This window comes from Paralichthys olivaceus, chromosome 1 (assembly GCF_024713975.1).
Source record: "Paralichthys olivaceus isolate ysfri-2021 chromosome 1, ASM2471397v2, whole genome shotgun sequence".
NCBI classification, from domain to species: domain Eukaryota; kingdom Metazoa; phylum Chordata; class Actinopteri; order Pleuronectiformes; family Paralichthyidae; genus Paralichthys; species Paralichthys olivaceus.
The window spans coordinates 25,497,124-25,512,806 of NC_091093.1; the positions used below are offsets into that span (position 1 = coordinate 25,497,124).

General features: G+C 44.5%; 1 protein-coding gene across 22 annotated transcripts in view; it reads left to right on the plus strand.

The window, feature by feature from the left end:
* The first annotated feature begins 1,892 nt into the window (after window positions 1-1,892).
* Window positions 1,893-15,683, plus strand: part of tle3b (TLE family member 3, transcriptional corepressor b) — a 29,873-nt gene continuing 16,082 nt past the window's right edge. For 5 of the 22 annotated variants that reach the window (XM_069525856.1, XM_069525859.1, XM_069525846.1 and 2 more), the window contains exons 1-8: window positions 1,893-2,286; window positions 2,726-2,952; window positions 3,573-3,673; window positions 3,897-3,960; window positions 5,346-5,390; window positions 10,836-10,898; window positions 12,044-12,148; window positions 15,453-15,494. In XM_069525856.1, coding sequence (XP_069381957.1) covers window positions 2,929-2,952; window positions 3,573-3,673; window positions 3,897-3,960; window positions 5,346-5,390; window positions 10,836-10,898; window positions 12,044-12,148; window positions 15,453-15,494 — 444 coding nt within the window. In that variant the 5' untranslated portion in view covers window positions 1,893-2,286; window positions 2,726-2,928. The remainder of the gene's footprint in view (window positions 2,287-2,725; window positions 2,953-3,572; window positions 3,674-3,896; window positions 3,961-5,345; window positions 5,391-10,835; window positions 10,899-12,043; window positions 12,149-15,452; window positions 15,495-15,683) is intronic. The other 17 variants (XM_069525862.1, XM_069525863.1, XM_069525855.1 and 14 more) reach the window with 6 other exon arrangements.

The following is a 15,683-nucleotide window of genomic DNA, read 5'->3' on the forward strand; positions in this document are numbered from 1 at the left end:
TCATTCTAGACACGAGACATTTATATGTTACAAATAAACACATGAATAATTAGAGCAAAACCAAAGGTCAAATCAAATCAGGAGACACAAACACCTATACATACAACATGATAGCTTCTCTAGATCATGTCACTGACTGATTCAATATCCTATATACATTTATTTTAAGCTTTAAAAAAATACCTTACCTTAAGGCGATTTAAGTACCGGCCCTCACATTTAACATCTTTCTCTGGATCTATAATAGATCCAGTAATAAAATGATCAGCTCTTTTCAGTCATGACGTGGCTGTAGCCGATTCGTCAGGCTCATATCACATGACCCTCTTCCGGAAGAAAACAATAGGCATTAGCTTTGGTAACCAGAGTTGAGCCCAACATGAATAATCAGTTACAAAAAAAAAAACAACTAAAAGACTGATCTCTTACCTTAAGGCGATTTAACGACCAGCCCTCGCATTTAACAACCTCCTGATAAATCAAGTAATAAAACGATGATGTCTAGAAACTGGTGAAACCTGGTGCACTTGTTCTGGGGAGAATCCAAAATAAAAAATAAAATCCTTGAATTGAAATGTGAATTAACAAATGGTGGAAACCAACACATGCATGTTTGGATGAAGATGTGGACAGAGGAGTGGACTCATGTTTGATGGAGGTAGAAGCTTTGTTTTGCAGCACATGTTTGCATGGGGGAGGGTTGGGGGGGGATCAAACTGATATTTAGCCCCTGCTGGCTCTTTTCTTTTTTCCTTTTGTTTTATGCACGGCTCTTTTTACCACATGGTCCTGACAGATTGTTTGAGCTGAAAGGAAAAGCCATTGGAAGCTAATTAAGCAGCCATTCCGCTCCGCTCAGGCAGCGGGAGGAGCGCAGCCATTTGTCAGCGCGCGAGACCAACGTGGCTTTAATTGACAAGCGGGGCTCCTGACTGACAGCTTCTCCGGCGCTCGGCCAATCGCGGGCCGCGCAGGGAGACAGCGGCCACGCCATTGGACGGAGAGCAGCGGAGGGGAGGGGGGAGGAGGAGGAGAGAGGGCGAGGAGGCGGGGAGAACCCACGTGGGGACGAGCTACAGCCAACAACACGTGATAGGCCGAAATCCTGGAGTGTGGTAGCTGACCTGCTGATGAAGATGATGAAGATGATGAAGATGCTAATGACGATGAAGCTGCTGCTGCTAATGAAGATGATAATGATGAAGATGACGATGCTCCTGATGAAGATGATGCTGATCGCTGTGATGAAGATGAAGCTCCAGCTCAGACACATCTGGATCAGAGCACATCGATCAGCTGCTGGATGAACAGCTTCTCTTCTTGTCTCTGCATCACGTTAGTTTTCTGTTCGACCTGAGAGCACAAAGTTTTATTTCTGGGTTCAAACTCCAGACGAGCTCCAGATAAGATCTGATCACACATTCAACACATCGGAGCTCATGTTCCCACACTGAACCTCTAATGATGGAGGCGCCCCCCCCCTCTGCAGGAGCTGCTAGTTTATTGATCAGACTATAACTGCAGGTAGACGCTGGGCTGCTTCACATGTGATTCACTCACATGTGAAGAACATGTTCAGGGGGGGGGGCTCTCGTGTGTTGCTGGGCGTCATGTCTCAGATTGAATGATCCGGAAGTTTCATTTAAATGATGTTTAACTTTACTTGATTGGTTATTGGTTATTGATCACTGGTTACTGGTTATTTGAAGAAGCTGCTGAACGGAGTCACTGCAGATCCAAAATGGCGAAAGGGGGGGTGAGGTCACGGATCGCGGACCAATCGCAGCGTCGCGTCGCTAGTGCCCCCCACGTGGGAGAGCCGCGCCGCGATTGGCCGGCGCCGCTGAGCGTGTCCGCGGGCCGTGATTGGCTGCTCGCGCTGTGGGCTCCTCGTGCCAGGGAGCAGTGTGTGTGTGTGGTAGCGCGAGCGGCGGAGGAGCGGGTTCGAGCTCGCGCTGTTTCAGCAGCGGAAGACATTTTCTCTCAAAAACGCGACGAGGAGCTTTAAACAATCCACATCTGGAGTTACCGGAGGGTTCCGCCGCTGCCGCTGGATCTAACGCCCGCTTTCTGCGAACTTGTCCGCGGGCAGCAACTCGTCCACGGACCGAGGGGCTTCCGACGTTCAGCCGGACGGAGCGACGCTCTCCGCCGCGGGTCACCGACTCTCACAGGCGAAGAAGAAGAAGAAGAAGAAAGAGACACGGAAACGGACATTTTTTCCCAGCTCCCACCGAGAGGATATTAAGTTTCGTGTCTGGATTATTTTCTGTACCTGAGACAAAGGTAAACACGGAGAGAGGCGCTAACGAGGTGGAGGGGGAGGTGGAGGAGGTGTTGTGGCTTCATGGCAGCGGCTCCTTGTTTTCTGATCTTCCCGGACACCGAACCACCCCCCGTGTGTGTGTGTGTGTGTGTGTGTGTGTGTGTGTGTGTGTCTGAGAGTGAGAGAGTGTGTGTGTGTGCTCCTGTTCGTGGAAGACAGATTTTACGAGAAAAACCAAACATGATGTCTTTCCGATTAAAACTCTCAACTTCGGGGTTTTTATTCATTTCACTGCCATGGTTGTTTTTTCTCTTCCTCCGCGTGGGAGACAGATTTAGATTTTTGGTTTTTTTCATTAAACACTTAGTTTTTATGATGTTTAGATGTGAGGAGGTGAAGTTCCGGTTCGTGTCGGAGTCCAGCTCCTCAGCTGTTCCCCCTGTTTTTCTGTGTGTTCAGGTACAAACCAGGTGATAACATCCAGCCGTCGGGGTCTGAGGGCGCCGCCTCGCAGCCGAGAACAAGGCTTTGTCCGCCGCCATCGTGCGTGTGCGGGGGAGGGGGTGGCGGTGATTTTCCCGCACCTTCACTGGGACTACACACAGACACAGAGAGAGAGAGAGAGAGAAACCACGCAGATTATCTCGTGTTAAGGAGCCGACATGTATCCACAAGGCCGGCATCCGGTAAGTAGCTGTCTTTGTCACTGTGAATTGATGCAACCGCACCGCCCTTCACAACAGCCTAATTAGCTCGTCAGAGAGGAGCTGCTGATCCACACCTTACTATTTATGGTCTGCACCGCTCCGGTAACACACAAACTGGGAGATCGTGTTTATTGGCAACAAGATCAGAGATTTTGGTTTAACTGTGGAAAGCAGATCACCGTGTCCTCCTTCTGGAAACACTCTTAATTCCTCTGCTTGTTGTTGTTGTTGCATGTTTTAGTGCTAAAAGGTTAATTGTGCTTGTTGCACAGCAGACACTGAAATCCCACAACTGTGTTTGATTTAGAGTCCCCCCCCCCCCCCCCCCCCCCCTCCCCCTCCGTGTTCTCCTCTGCTCACCATGTAACATTACTTTGAGGCTGGATGAAGTGACCCTCCTCTCTGTCATGGCACATGTTGTTGAGTGAAAGCGGCTCCATCCTCCGCCAGTCAGGGCTCAGGGGAAATGTGAGGACAAACCATCAAGAGAAAGAAAAGAGAGAGGAGGGTGGAAGTGGCAGGAGAGACAGATGAGACTATTATCCTGGCTGTGATGGTGCTACTTACACCTGTGGTATTTCCAACCTTGCACTTTTCAGGCACCTCATCAGCCAGGGCAGCCTGGCTTCAAGTTCACGGTGGCGGAGTCCTGCGACAGGATCAAAGATGAGTTTCAGTTCCTGCAGGCCCAGTACCACAGGTAATGATTGGCCCCCTGTAAACAACACTGTCTTCCTGGAAGGAAGAGGAAGACGCCTCTGTTTTGTTCCATTTTGTAGCTTCACTCGCCAATTCTACACTAATGAAGCACAACAATGTCTATGTTCTATACTCTGTTTGTCTCGTGTCCATAAATCAGTGTGTTCACTCTGATTGTTTAACCATCACCAGATATTAAACACTTTTCTTCTTTCTTTCTTCAGCCTTAAAGTGGAGTACGACAAACTGGCCAATGAGAAGACAGAGATGCAGCGTCACTACGTCATGGTAAGAGCGATCGTCATAAAGCTGTGAATCTGATTTAATAGCATATCCTCCCTTTTGCCTGAGGTGAACAGTCACAGGTGGTGCAGCCCCGGTGTTTTGCAGAGGCCATGTTAGCATTTGTTCCTGCTCAGTGCTGTTGACTCACACCTGTGTTTTCATTGGATAAGGAGGTGCAGGGTGGGGGTGTGCTGAGAGGCAGTCGAGACTCTAGCAGGGGTCAAATGTCCAACTATTGATTGTGTGGTGTGACGACCCCCCCCGTGGCTCTGGCTCAGGGGTCTTCTTTATGGCCCTACGCCACCCCTCCCTAACACACCCAACATGACCCATTGGGGGTTAATGACTGGTCGGCTGGCTTTGCACATGAATCAGAGTTTCCTGTACTCTTTTCTCTTTTTTTTCTTTTAAATTCTCCTAAGTTGAACCGTGCGCTCGTTCAGACACTTTAGACACACCCAGGGGTTCATAGATATTAGGTGACTTATGTCTTTTTCTCCAACCATAAAGATAACAGAGTGCTTTCTGGGGCAGGCGTTTTCTCCTGATAGGTATTTGATTTCCATCAAAGCCGCGTGGCAGGTTAAATGTAAAACGGCTCCAAAACTGCAATTAAATCATATTACATTCAGTTCAGGGCTCCCCGGTGATCAGATAGAGACAATGAAATCTGTGCCTGTGTCACAAAAACTCAACTCAAAGGTTATTTCTGATACCGTAAAAGCTGCATTGTGTGCACGGAAAAAGAACAACCTTTATCTTACAGGTGATGTGACTAAGAGCTCAGTTGTAGTTTGTGTATGTGTGTGCTTATCTTGTTTGTACATGCAAGGAATTACTTAAACCAAGCGCAACAGTACGTTTGTTAAATATTATTTTCCCTGTGAGAAAGCAGAAGGTGGTGGGAGTAGCTGTAATAAATGGAAACTGTTTAGTGTGTGTTTGATAAACAAGACAAACTATTAAGTCTCAGTTTGCATCTGGTGGTGGGCTCACAAGCTTTTGGCACTCTGCAGCAGATAATGTTGTTTTCAATAATAGCATTGGCTTTCCTCTTGGTTTCTGAAGCCATACACACTGCTTGTGCTCAGCGAGTGGCAGCCAAGCGTCTGTTTGCAGTACTTGCAAAAAGTACATGCAGTTTTCAACCTCTTTGGTTAATCAGTCCGTGTGTTTTTAAAGCTTCACTCATGTGCTGCAACATGTAGTCGACTTCTCTTTTGTTGTTCGTGTCACCACCACATTTTTTTCACAGCTTTGATGCACTTACATTCTCTGTTCCTCAGTCAAGAAAAGTCAGATTCCTATTTTGTGTTGTGCATGCAGTGTATAATGTACAAATTAAAGTGCATCATTGAAACATTCATGTTTTCTCTTCTAATTCACAGTACTATGAGATGTCCTATGGGCTCAACATTGAGATGCACAAACAGGTATGTAGCCATATCAGTGATGGTCTATTTATAGCCAAAACACTGTTGTTTTTTTTCTCATTGGTGATTGAGGAACACACCTTCTAACACACACATCCCCGACCTTAGTTTCTGCCCTCATCCTTAAATGGCATACACACACCGGCTTCCTGTAGTGAAAATGCTGACAGGCTAAACAACACGAAGGGCACGTTGCCTGATGGGGATGGTTTGATAAGATTAAAGAGAAGTATTTGGCAGACAGTCTGAGAAAATGTGGTTTTGTGTGGTTTGTCCTTCTGTGTGTGTGTGCGTGCGTGCGGAGACATGTCTGCACCATTGTGTGTCTGCCTCCCCAGTGCCAGCTGGGCTAAAAGCTCATTAGTTCAGCTGCCACCCAGCACCGGGCATCATGCTGCAGTGGAAAGACTTCTCCTGATGAACAAGGCTAAAATACCACCACACCCCCAATGAGTAGTTTCAGGCGACATCCACACCTTTTTGTTTTATAACTGTTTTAACAGACGTAAACGAAATAAGAGTGATGCGTTTTCAAACTAAAGCATAGTGGTGTGGATTCAGCATCAGCAGACTGGAGACACGCAGAAAAATGGGGGAGGTATTAAAATAATTTTAGCTGTATTTTTTGGCCTTAGCATAATCTTTCTTTTTTTTTTGTTCATTTAAAAGGAGAAAAATAAGATTAAAACTATCTCACAGTGCCCCTCTTATCTTTAAACCTTACATATCCATTCTCTCAGATTCTGTGTTGCTTTCTGTTTCCCCTCGTTCATTTTTTCCTCCTCAGATCTCCTCTCCCACCTCCTCCTGGTGCCCTTATGTCTTTTCATTATTTCCCCCCCTGCCTCCCCGATGGAGTGATGTGAATGATGGCCCTCGTGTCATTAGCTGTTTGAGATGATGTATGAAAGTGGGAGTCTGTCAGAGAGGGAGAAGGCGAGACAGAGAGGTGGGGCGGAGGCGTCATGGCCCTCAGATCCAGAAGGTTAATGGCGTCAGTGGGAGGGGAGCCCAGTTGGAACAGCAGCACGCTGCACAATTCATCAGGTGTAGATGTTTTTTTTGTAGACATGCGGTATCTGTGTGGTGCTGCTATGTGTGCTAAGTAGTTGTGTTTCTGTTTATCAGGGTGCTCGCTGCGATTCAACCCCCCCCCCATTCTTGAGCGTTTTCTGTCAGGCACTTATCACCAACAAGGAGGCTGAAGCAATGCATGGTGGGGGTTGAACTGGTTGTTGTGTGTTGATGCTGGTGGCAGTGGATGAGACAAGCTGGCAAACAGGAGGGGTGGAAACAGGAGAGGAGTGATAGGCTTCAGGGTAAATGGGTTAATCGACTGGTCCTCTCCCGTGCATCTTCTTTGTTTATCAATAAGCCCGGCGAAGTCGACAGAGTCCTGTGAATAATGCATGATTCCTGCCACCTCCCTCCCTCTCTCTCTCCTCTCCCATCCCTGGTGAACGAGTGTTTTTGATGACATCAGCGAGAGGTAAACAGACAGCCCATAGCTGTCCCTGTTATTGGTAGGAAGGGAGGAGGGCTGGATTATTGGATGCAGGCAGGCATATTACTCCGCTTGTGAAGAAGATTTATTGCAGTGAGAAAAAAGACACGATAAAGTCATTTTGTGTTATTGCTACAAATCAGGATTGAAAAGCGGGGGAATGGGTACAAACACACGCACGTGCATATGAATAAATACACACATCCCTTACATGGTAACACCAGTTGTGACTTTACACAAACACTGTAATTCAAGTTCCGACAGACACAGCCTCCTGCTGATCTGAATGGTTTTGCTAGCACAGGGATCTGTGCGGCTGCTGGGGGGGTAATTTGTTTTGACAGTGTCTCTTATGATGGCAAAGAGTGCAGGGTGGAGGTAATCACCCTCGGTTGCTGTCAATAAGTGATTTTAATTAGCGCAGCTCATTAGGCTGCCTCAGCAACGTGCCCTGCTGACTTTGTGGTGTGGGTTGCTTTGTTTTTCACTCCCTCCCTCTTTTCTCTGTTGTGGTCTCAGTTTATCTCTTGTACGTTTGCTTTGTTTAGATTTCAGCTCTCTTTGGTGAAATGAAAGCAAAAGTAACATGTGTAGAAAATACGTCAATCAACAATTAACCATCGATGGATCATATTCCTTAATAAGCATTTTTTGTGCCTTTTGGTAGCCATTTTGTTAATCGTGGTGTGCATACTCACCCTGTCACCTCTTTGAGTGAATGAGGGAAACGGAGAAAGTGCTTTATCAAGGAGTCATGTCCGTTTCCTGGATGGAGGAAGAGGATGAAAGGAGGAACAGGGGGAGGGAGAACGAGAGCTTGTGCAAATGAATAATTTATACTGGATTCCTGGAATTGTTTGCCAAGGTGATGATGGCCGACCTCTCTCTAAGCCAAAACAAACTGACTATGAGAACACACACACAGTCTCTCAAGGGAGGTTGACGAGGTTAGTGGAGGCTGTGAGACACGCTTTATTTTGATAGCCAGGCTAGAGGGGCTGGTAGAACAGAGTTACACAATTAGTGTGTGTGTGTGTGTGTGTGTGTGTGTGTGTGAACACCTGATGATGGGTTTTGCGTGTCTGTGTTGATGCGGTGAAATGGGAGTAAATTCTTGTGTGTGTTTGTAGCGCCTTTGCATAATTCAAATATTGTGCATGTCATGAGGATTTCAACTCTTAGCGAAATCGAACCCAATCTGTTGGAAAATGGCCCGTTTCCACATGCTCCCCCTGCAGAAGAGGATGTCACTTCATTTTTACATGTACCAGCTCAAAATAGAATGACATGCACATGCAAAATATTCTTCATGCATTTGTAATGAACCAGATACCTCTAAGTGCCTCTTTCTTCCTCTGCTCTGGCTGAGAAGATAATTCCCAAACAGCCATCTCTGCCCTCCTCCCATCATATGCCACTTGTTTTCCTCGCCAATTGAAACCTCGTCGGAGACTCTGCTCTCCACTTGGGGGCTAATGCCTGGAGCGACAAACAGCCAAATGGCTTTCAGCGCACCATAGACAGAGGGATGCGGTGGAGAGAGAGAGAGAGCCTCTCCAAGCTCTGGTGCTACTAGAGAACCCTGAGTACCTGTAATTGTGGAGCTGCAGTGAAAAGCTTCTGCTGGCTCACAGGCTTCTGTTTTCACTGGCTTTAAGTGTCAATAAACTCTTTCCAGTGGCTGTCACTGCACTAAAAGCACTGTGAAAAATAGTGCCTCCAAATTAAAGTGGTGGTCGTTGAGGAATGCTGCAAGTCATTGGATCTGATGTGTTATCTGTATTGTTCCCTCCTATGTAGCTGTCATAAATTAGTTTAAATAAGCAGTGTGTCCATTTGGTCTCACTCACGTGTGTGAACTTGGCCTGAACAGAGCGGATTGACTAAATTTAAAAAGCAAGGTGTAGATGTAGCAGATAACCGCAGTGATTCAATTGAGCGGTTTGACTGTTTGTCTCTCGGGTTGGCCTCATGCTCTCTGAAAGTGTTGCTGAGAAATGACGACAAAAAGTCCAACATCAGCACTACAGTAGTTAGAGCTCAAACAGGAAGGCTGCTCTATTGTTTTATTTCCTGCCTTCAAAGCAATAACTTAACTTAAATTTCAAAGGAATTCAAGAGGTCGGGAACATTTAACCTTAAAAACCCCTGGACCTGACTCAGCTTGGTCTCGGCTCCTGAAACACCTGGCGCCGCAGCTCATCTTTCAGAATGAACCGCTGAGAGAAACCCGTGTTTTTAGTGTACCTGCATTCCACGAATGCTTTTGGCTCTAAACGATGGCTCAGGAGCGATGATTTGCTACCAACAATCAGATGGCTTTCGTTGTGAATTGGTTTGTGGTGAGGGTTTGCAATGTTGTTGTTCTAATAGCCGAGTGTATCAGCATACCACTGTTTCTTACAAGCCCCATGTGGCTCCCCTAGCAGCCATTTCCAGAGAAGTGGTGTGATGCTGAAACAATCTAATCCTACTGTGTGGCATTGTATCCAGCCCCCGCTAATGATGATGGTTTATGAGTCTCCATAGAGCTTTCTCCCTCCCTCCCTCTCACCCCTTCTCTCTCTCTGTGCGTCCCCCCCGTGCAGCCTCTTCCCCACTCCCAGTTATCCCTCATTAATTTCCCGTGCCGATCAGATCGACAGGCCGAAAATTCAATTTAATGACCTGCCTCTGTGCTGCGCCTAATATGATTTTACAGGCTGTTCTGGTCAGGGCCCCAACCCAATTTACATAACGATCAGCCGTGCCAGATAGCGTTGCCCCAGCAACAGAGGAGGGGGAAGATGGGAGAGGAAGAGGGGGAGGAAAGAGGGAGGGAACAGAGTAGAGTAGTGGAGATTAGCATGGAGGGGTGTGAAGAAGCGTTTGGAGAAGGAAGGTGGGGGGGAGGATGGAGAGAGAAAGCAGAGTGTGTCTAAGGTCAGGCAGGAGGTTGTGAGATAGTTCCTGACAGGCCAGTAAAGATCTGTCCCTCTCCTCCTCTGTCCTTTTCCTGTCTCACCTCTTTCAAAATGGACAAAGTGACACAAACGTTGTGCAAAAGGCTACCGGCACCTCCCTCTCCTTTTCTGTCTTCTTCCTCCCCCTTTCACAGTCAAACAAGGTTATGGGAGAAAATGAGTGGAATGCAGCAGCGTATAAAATGGCGGGAAAGACCTCTTCACCCCACACACACCTGCTGGGCTTCCACCCCTAATCTCTCAAAATCAATTAGTTCACCTCCCTCAGTTCAGTCAAACCACATTACCTTAGTGTCAAATCATAGGGTTTCACTTCACCATTCATCACCCCCACACAGCCCAACACCCCTTCTCCTTTATCCTGCTTTCCACTTGTGTTCCTCTCTTTCTCCCCCTCGTTCTTATACCTCCCCACTCTCTGTGGAAAGTACAGATTTTTAAAAAAGGAAATGGGTTTGGGCAAAATGTCTTGGGACGTTCGATCGCAGTAGACAGGCTGCACAGCACATCCATTTGTCCAAATCGAGCACAGTAAAGTGCTCCACGTTTGTCGAGGCCTGTATCATCTTACTCTCCCAGCTAATATTCCGTGGTCGATACCAAAGATGCCTCTGATAGATAGGGTCAGAGAGTTAACCTGTCTGCTTCAGCATTCCCCACCCTGCTCTCTGTGGGCTGTAATTATGAAGTATGGACCTCATTAGGGTCTCTCCAGCCAGATGCTATTAGCATATTTCAGCCTCCTAATGAAATAAGACCTAATGGAAGCAGGAGAGAGAGGGAGGGGTTGGGTAAATTTGTTCTAAGGCTGTCCCACTTTAGTTAAGAAATACATGGTCTGCCCAGACGGACGCTGGACACATTTGTGTGTGTGCCCTTTTGTATTATAGGTAGTTTAACTGCTTAATTACAGGGCTGCCCGTGGCATGCAGTACACTGAAAGACAATTATTCTAATGTGTCCTCTCTCTGCCTACAGACTGAGATTGCCAAACGTCTCAATGCAATTCTGGCTCAGATCATGCCATTCTTGTCACAAGAGGTGAGTGTCAACCCAGCTAACAGCATTTTAAGAATGTGATTGAGATTCATGTTATTCCACCATGTGTCATAACTGTAAAGGAAACTGTGAAAGTGGCTCATTGTACAGAGACTCTGTCAATGACTTGTTATAGGAAGCAAGACATTCGTTATTAGCAACACAAGCTGCACATGTCTTAAAGATGAAATGTGACTGAGTCAGGTTTAAGCAGCACAACCACACGAAGTAACGCATTGGGATCATGAATCAAATAAAAACGTTAATTATTTTAATCACTCAACATTATTAAAACATGCTTCCATCCCATTTCTTCCGCACCTTATTTAACAATCTGCCAAACAAAGTACAAACAATTAGAAATGACAGTTCTGCCAAACCTCCTGGCTTTTCTTCTTCAAATGCAGTGAACTTAAAATGGCTGTACCAATATCGCAACAGATTGTTGTACTACAGTTTTTTACTAACTTTGATCTCCTTGTTTAATTGTATAACACAGACCTCTTTTACACCACAAATAGCCGTTATACCCAGTTTTTTTTACACCAGAGTTAACCAGCTAAAAAGGCGATTTGCTCCTTTTCCATTGCCAGTAGAGGAGTTTGATGCACCACAAACTTTCACAATGTTTCATTTTGCAGGATTCTTAAGAAAAGATTTCTGTTGCACGATGTTCCCACAATGTAAAAACATTCATGGCCATTTATGTGCCAACACCCTAAAGTTCAGTGTCTGTTATAACATAGTATAGGAAAAAGTCCAGACTTCCAAAATAAAGAAGAAGAAATTAGAACATTCACCCAGGTGTCATGTGTCCTTAACTGAAGATTGATGCCAGGGTCTTTATTTAAAAACCTGTATCTACTGCAGAGTCATTTGTTCTTGAAGTGGATGCAGATTTAATCCATTACCATCACAGATGTTAATGGGTGTTAGCAGGTTTTTTCACTAGTGGAAAAAGGGGCTACAGATGCAGATGGTGTTTAGTTGACTGTTGCATCATTGACTTAAATTACTTCTGTGCGTTATGTTTTTGTTTATCTCAGCTAATGTTTGTAGACTTGTGTATGTGAACCATCTTCTTCCAGTCTGAAGTTATGAATGCTTTACCATCAAGAGTCTCATCTGTGTGTCCATGTGTCCTGCAGCATCAACAGCAGGTGGCTCAGGCTGTTGAACGGGCCAAGCAGGTGACAATGACTGAGCTGAATGCGATCATCGGGGTACGTGGACTTCCCAATCTGCCTCTCACTGTGTGTATACCCCCTCTTCTTCCTTCATTTGATCTGAGGCCGGGGGCAAAACTGCATGCATAGAGGAAAATCGGCATATAGGCAGTTCAAGCATGCTACATTACGCTCACAGGCTTCAGCTGAAGTGTTGTATGTCAAGGACAACCTGGGAAAGGGCAATAGATTCAGGAGGAAAATAGGGGTGAAAAGGGAAAAGAGAAGCTTAGTGTATTAATCTGCTTCCATTTTCCTCCTCCTCTCTGTGGCATTTGAACGTCCAGACTGAATACAAACTAGCAACGTGCCTCGTCCTCTCTCATGCAGACTTGCCCCCTGTCTCCAGTGGTTTATTATGTTTTTATTTGAGTTGACAGTGTTTGTAATGTGCTCTCGATGTGTTCAATGCTGTAATTCCACTGATTGTTGGTTGTAGGCTGCAGTTCCTAACGGCAGCTCCACTCTGATTTTCCCCCCGTCTCAGGCAGAGTCAAAGAACATCTGATACAGAGTAACACAGTCCAGGCTGAGATCAGATCATGGTGTTTTTCACGTTTCACTTTGGCTGCACTTTAATTAGATAAAAGGTTCCAGCCAACAGGCTTACCTCTGCCACCGACCCAATAGCAAGAGGAATTAGAGCTCTCAGGTTAGGACAAGCATTGTGATTGCAACAGTGATTACAGCAGTATGGACTTCACAGGCACCGATTGTTTGTGAGGTGTCGTGGACCAAAGATTCAGGACACGTTCAAGCAAAGTCATCAAAGTGGGAGGAAGAGGAAAATTACAGCCTTCCAAAAGTTAAAATGGAATAATCTGAATTTTGGGCCATAAAAAAATCATGTATTTGTTCAAATATGGTCTTAAATACGTTAAGATTGTATTAATTATGCTTTTTGAGCAAGTATAGTTTGTAACATCATGTGTATTGTAGTTTTTTCTCAGCGATACAGATATTAGTATGCTGTAATAAAACTACAAACAATACCAACATGGAGCTGATAACTGATACGAACACTGGGCAGAATTAATAGCAGTTCACTCAGCTTGGTTGCAGGACAGACTTTGAATACCTACTGTCTTTTATGTTTTAAATTTCATTGATTATGGTCAGAAAGTCTTAAATTGAACTTGTTGAAACCTGCACAAACCCTGTGATAGTTCCTCTGCTCACTTTACTCCACCGTGGTTGCCCTCCACTGATAGCGTCTCATTATTTAATAAGGCTAAATGATCTACTTCTTTCTGTCACCTATTGTTTGCTTTATATTTTTATAAGTAAAACTAGATATTAACAAACACTGTGGTATGTAGTTCCTTGAATTTGGCCATTTATTAGTGTCAATATTAGATTTCATTTGCATGTAACTGTGCACTTTGCAATTTACCAGTTTGTTATCTGTAGTCATTTTGACAAGACTGTTGTGAACATTTTTATTGACTTTGTCACTACTCATCATACTCATAATGAAGATGTGAATAATGTGACATTTATGTGGCATCATGTTTGATCCAATTCTCACCAGTTTATACGTTTTTAGCACTAAGCTTTAAACTCAGTATCCTTTATAATAAAAGTTTAATGTCCTTAATTTGTAAATTTCATTTGAGAGCATCTGCGGCAAACTAAACTTTATTAGAAGAAGCACTTCAAAATTCAGTTACTGACCTTTTAATTGTAGCCACAACCCTTGAACACAAACAAACTCCACTCTGGCTAAATATACTTTTTGGTGATTTCTTCCATCTGCTTTTGTTTAAAAAAGAGCGAGAAGGTTCGCTGTTTTTTAATAGCCAGCTTGGACCCAGATGTAGAACTGACCCTTTTGATTAGCCCTCTGTAGCAGAGGTTAGTTAGCGGTTAGCTTGTCCCAGTGGTAGGGGGTCAAGTCTAATGAGAGGCGGATATCGAAATTCTATTAAGGTAAATGAGCCAGGAGCACAACCCCCAGTTTTCAAGGTAATTACTTCCTATTTCCTCCTCCTTTATTTTTTCTGAACCTGGCTCAGTGAGACGGTATACAACAGGAGTGACCCTGTCTTCATTACGGGTTGGCAGGGCCAGACGCACACGCGCAAACGCACACACGGCAAAGACACGGGAAGTGATCAATCTCCACGTCCCCACAGTGTTAGACTGTTAGCTATCCACACCACTAAGTTTTCATTTGCAAACGTAGACAAACACTAGTGTTTTGGCTCTTTATCAGTTTTAATCCTCGTCCCCCAAAAAAGCCCCAAACATGTCTGACTGAATCCAGCTGATCGAAGGGAATGATTCGCTGTTTTTATACGATTTTAAATTAAATGTCTTTGGGTTTTGTCTGATTGTTGAATAAATCAAGGCTTTTGAAGTCACCAGCTTGGACTGCAAGAAATTGGAATGAACATTCCCCAATGATTTTATCATTATTATTTTCTTATTTAAATGACTTAATGACTAATTTATCAAAAGGGTCACAACCCTGCGTTTCAAGTAAAATTCTAAAGTAGGTCTGTGTGAAAATCAATTTAGCAGATGGTGTGGCAGTAGTCGATGTCTGGCACCAGGACAGAGTGTAATTTCAGAAGTGATACGCTGTCCAAAGTAAACTAGCAGTTAATGCCATATTTGTTTTTACAAATGTTAACAGGATGTTTGCCTGATATAAAAAAAAATTAAATAAAAAAAACCGTATAAAAAATGCTGACCTGAAATGAACTGAGCAGAAAGATGCCAGAGGTGAGACACGAGTTTGATTTGACAAGTGTCGGAGCTGTCGTCTCATTTCCATGTTTTCCACACAGGGTGAGATTGTGCTTCGGTAATGGTTAACAAGTCAGTTACAGGTGGGGTGCTGCTTATCACCAACCCTTGCACAAATGCTAATCTGTAGGACAAAGCTTTTACACTGCCTGGTTTTGTTTGTGATGTCACTCTGCTTCATTTGCTTACAGTGATCTCCTTTGTGAAAAATTTGCATGTGAAGGTCATATTTCCATTTGGTTCGAGTTTGTATATGCAGTTTGATTCATTTACATCCACACGTTTGTTACGAACAGTTTGAAGTTCCCCTTTTCCCACACTGTTCCATACTAGTTCCCCAAATTCTGCTTCCAACGTATTCAATGTTAATATTTGTTTGTTTTCTTAATTGTCAAACTGAATATCTAAATGCTTCACCACCTTTTTTTCCCCCTTTTTCATAAACGAAATAATCAATAGATCGCTAGAGAAAACTGACACTGCAGATAAACTGATGAAATAACAGTTATAATATTTACTACCCATGGCTTGTTGCTTGTATAATTTCTGGCTGAATCTCTCCCTCTCTTCTCTGACCCAGCAGCAGCAGCCGCCGCCTCATAGTGCCTATCCAGCCTTCATGGTCAGTGTTCAGGGAAGTTATGAGACATAGAGGCTACATCCACATTACTACGTTTTAGTTTTAAAAGTCATCAACATTTAGGCCTAAAACTGAGAAGTTTGAAAGCGCTGTTGGCCCCATTTTAGTTTGAAATTAACGCAAAATATTCCACCTAATTGTTGGTCCGCGAATATGAATCCCTCATTTTAC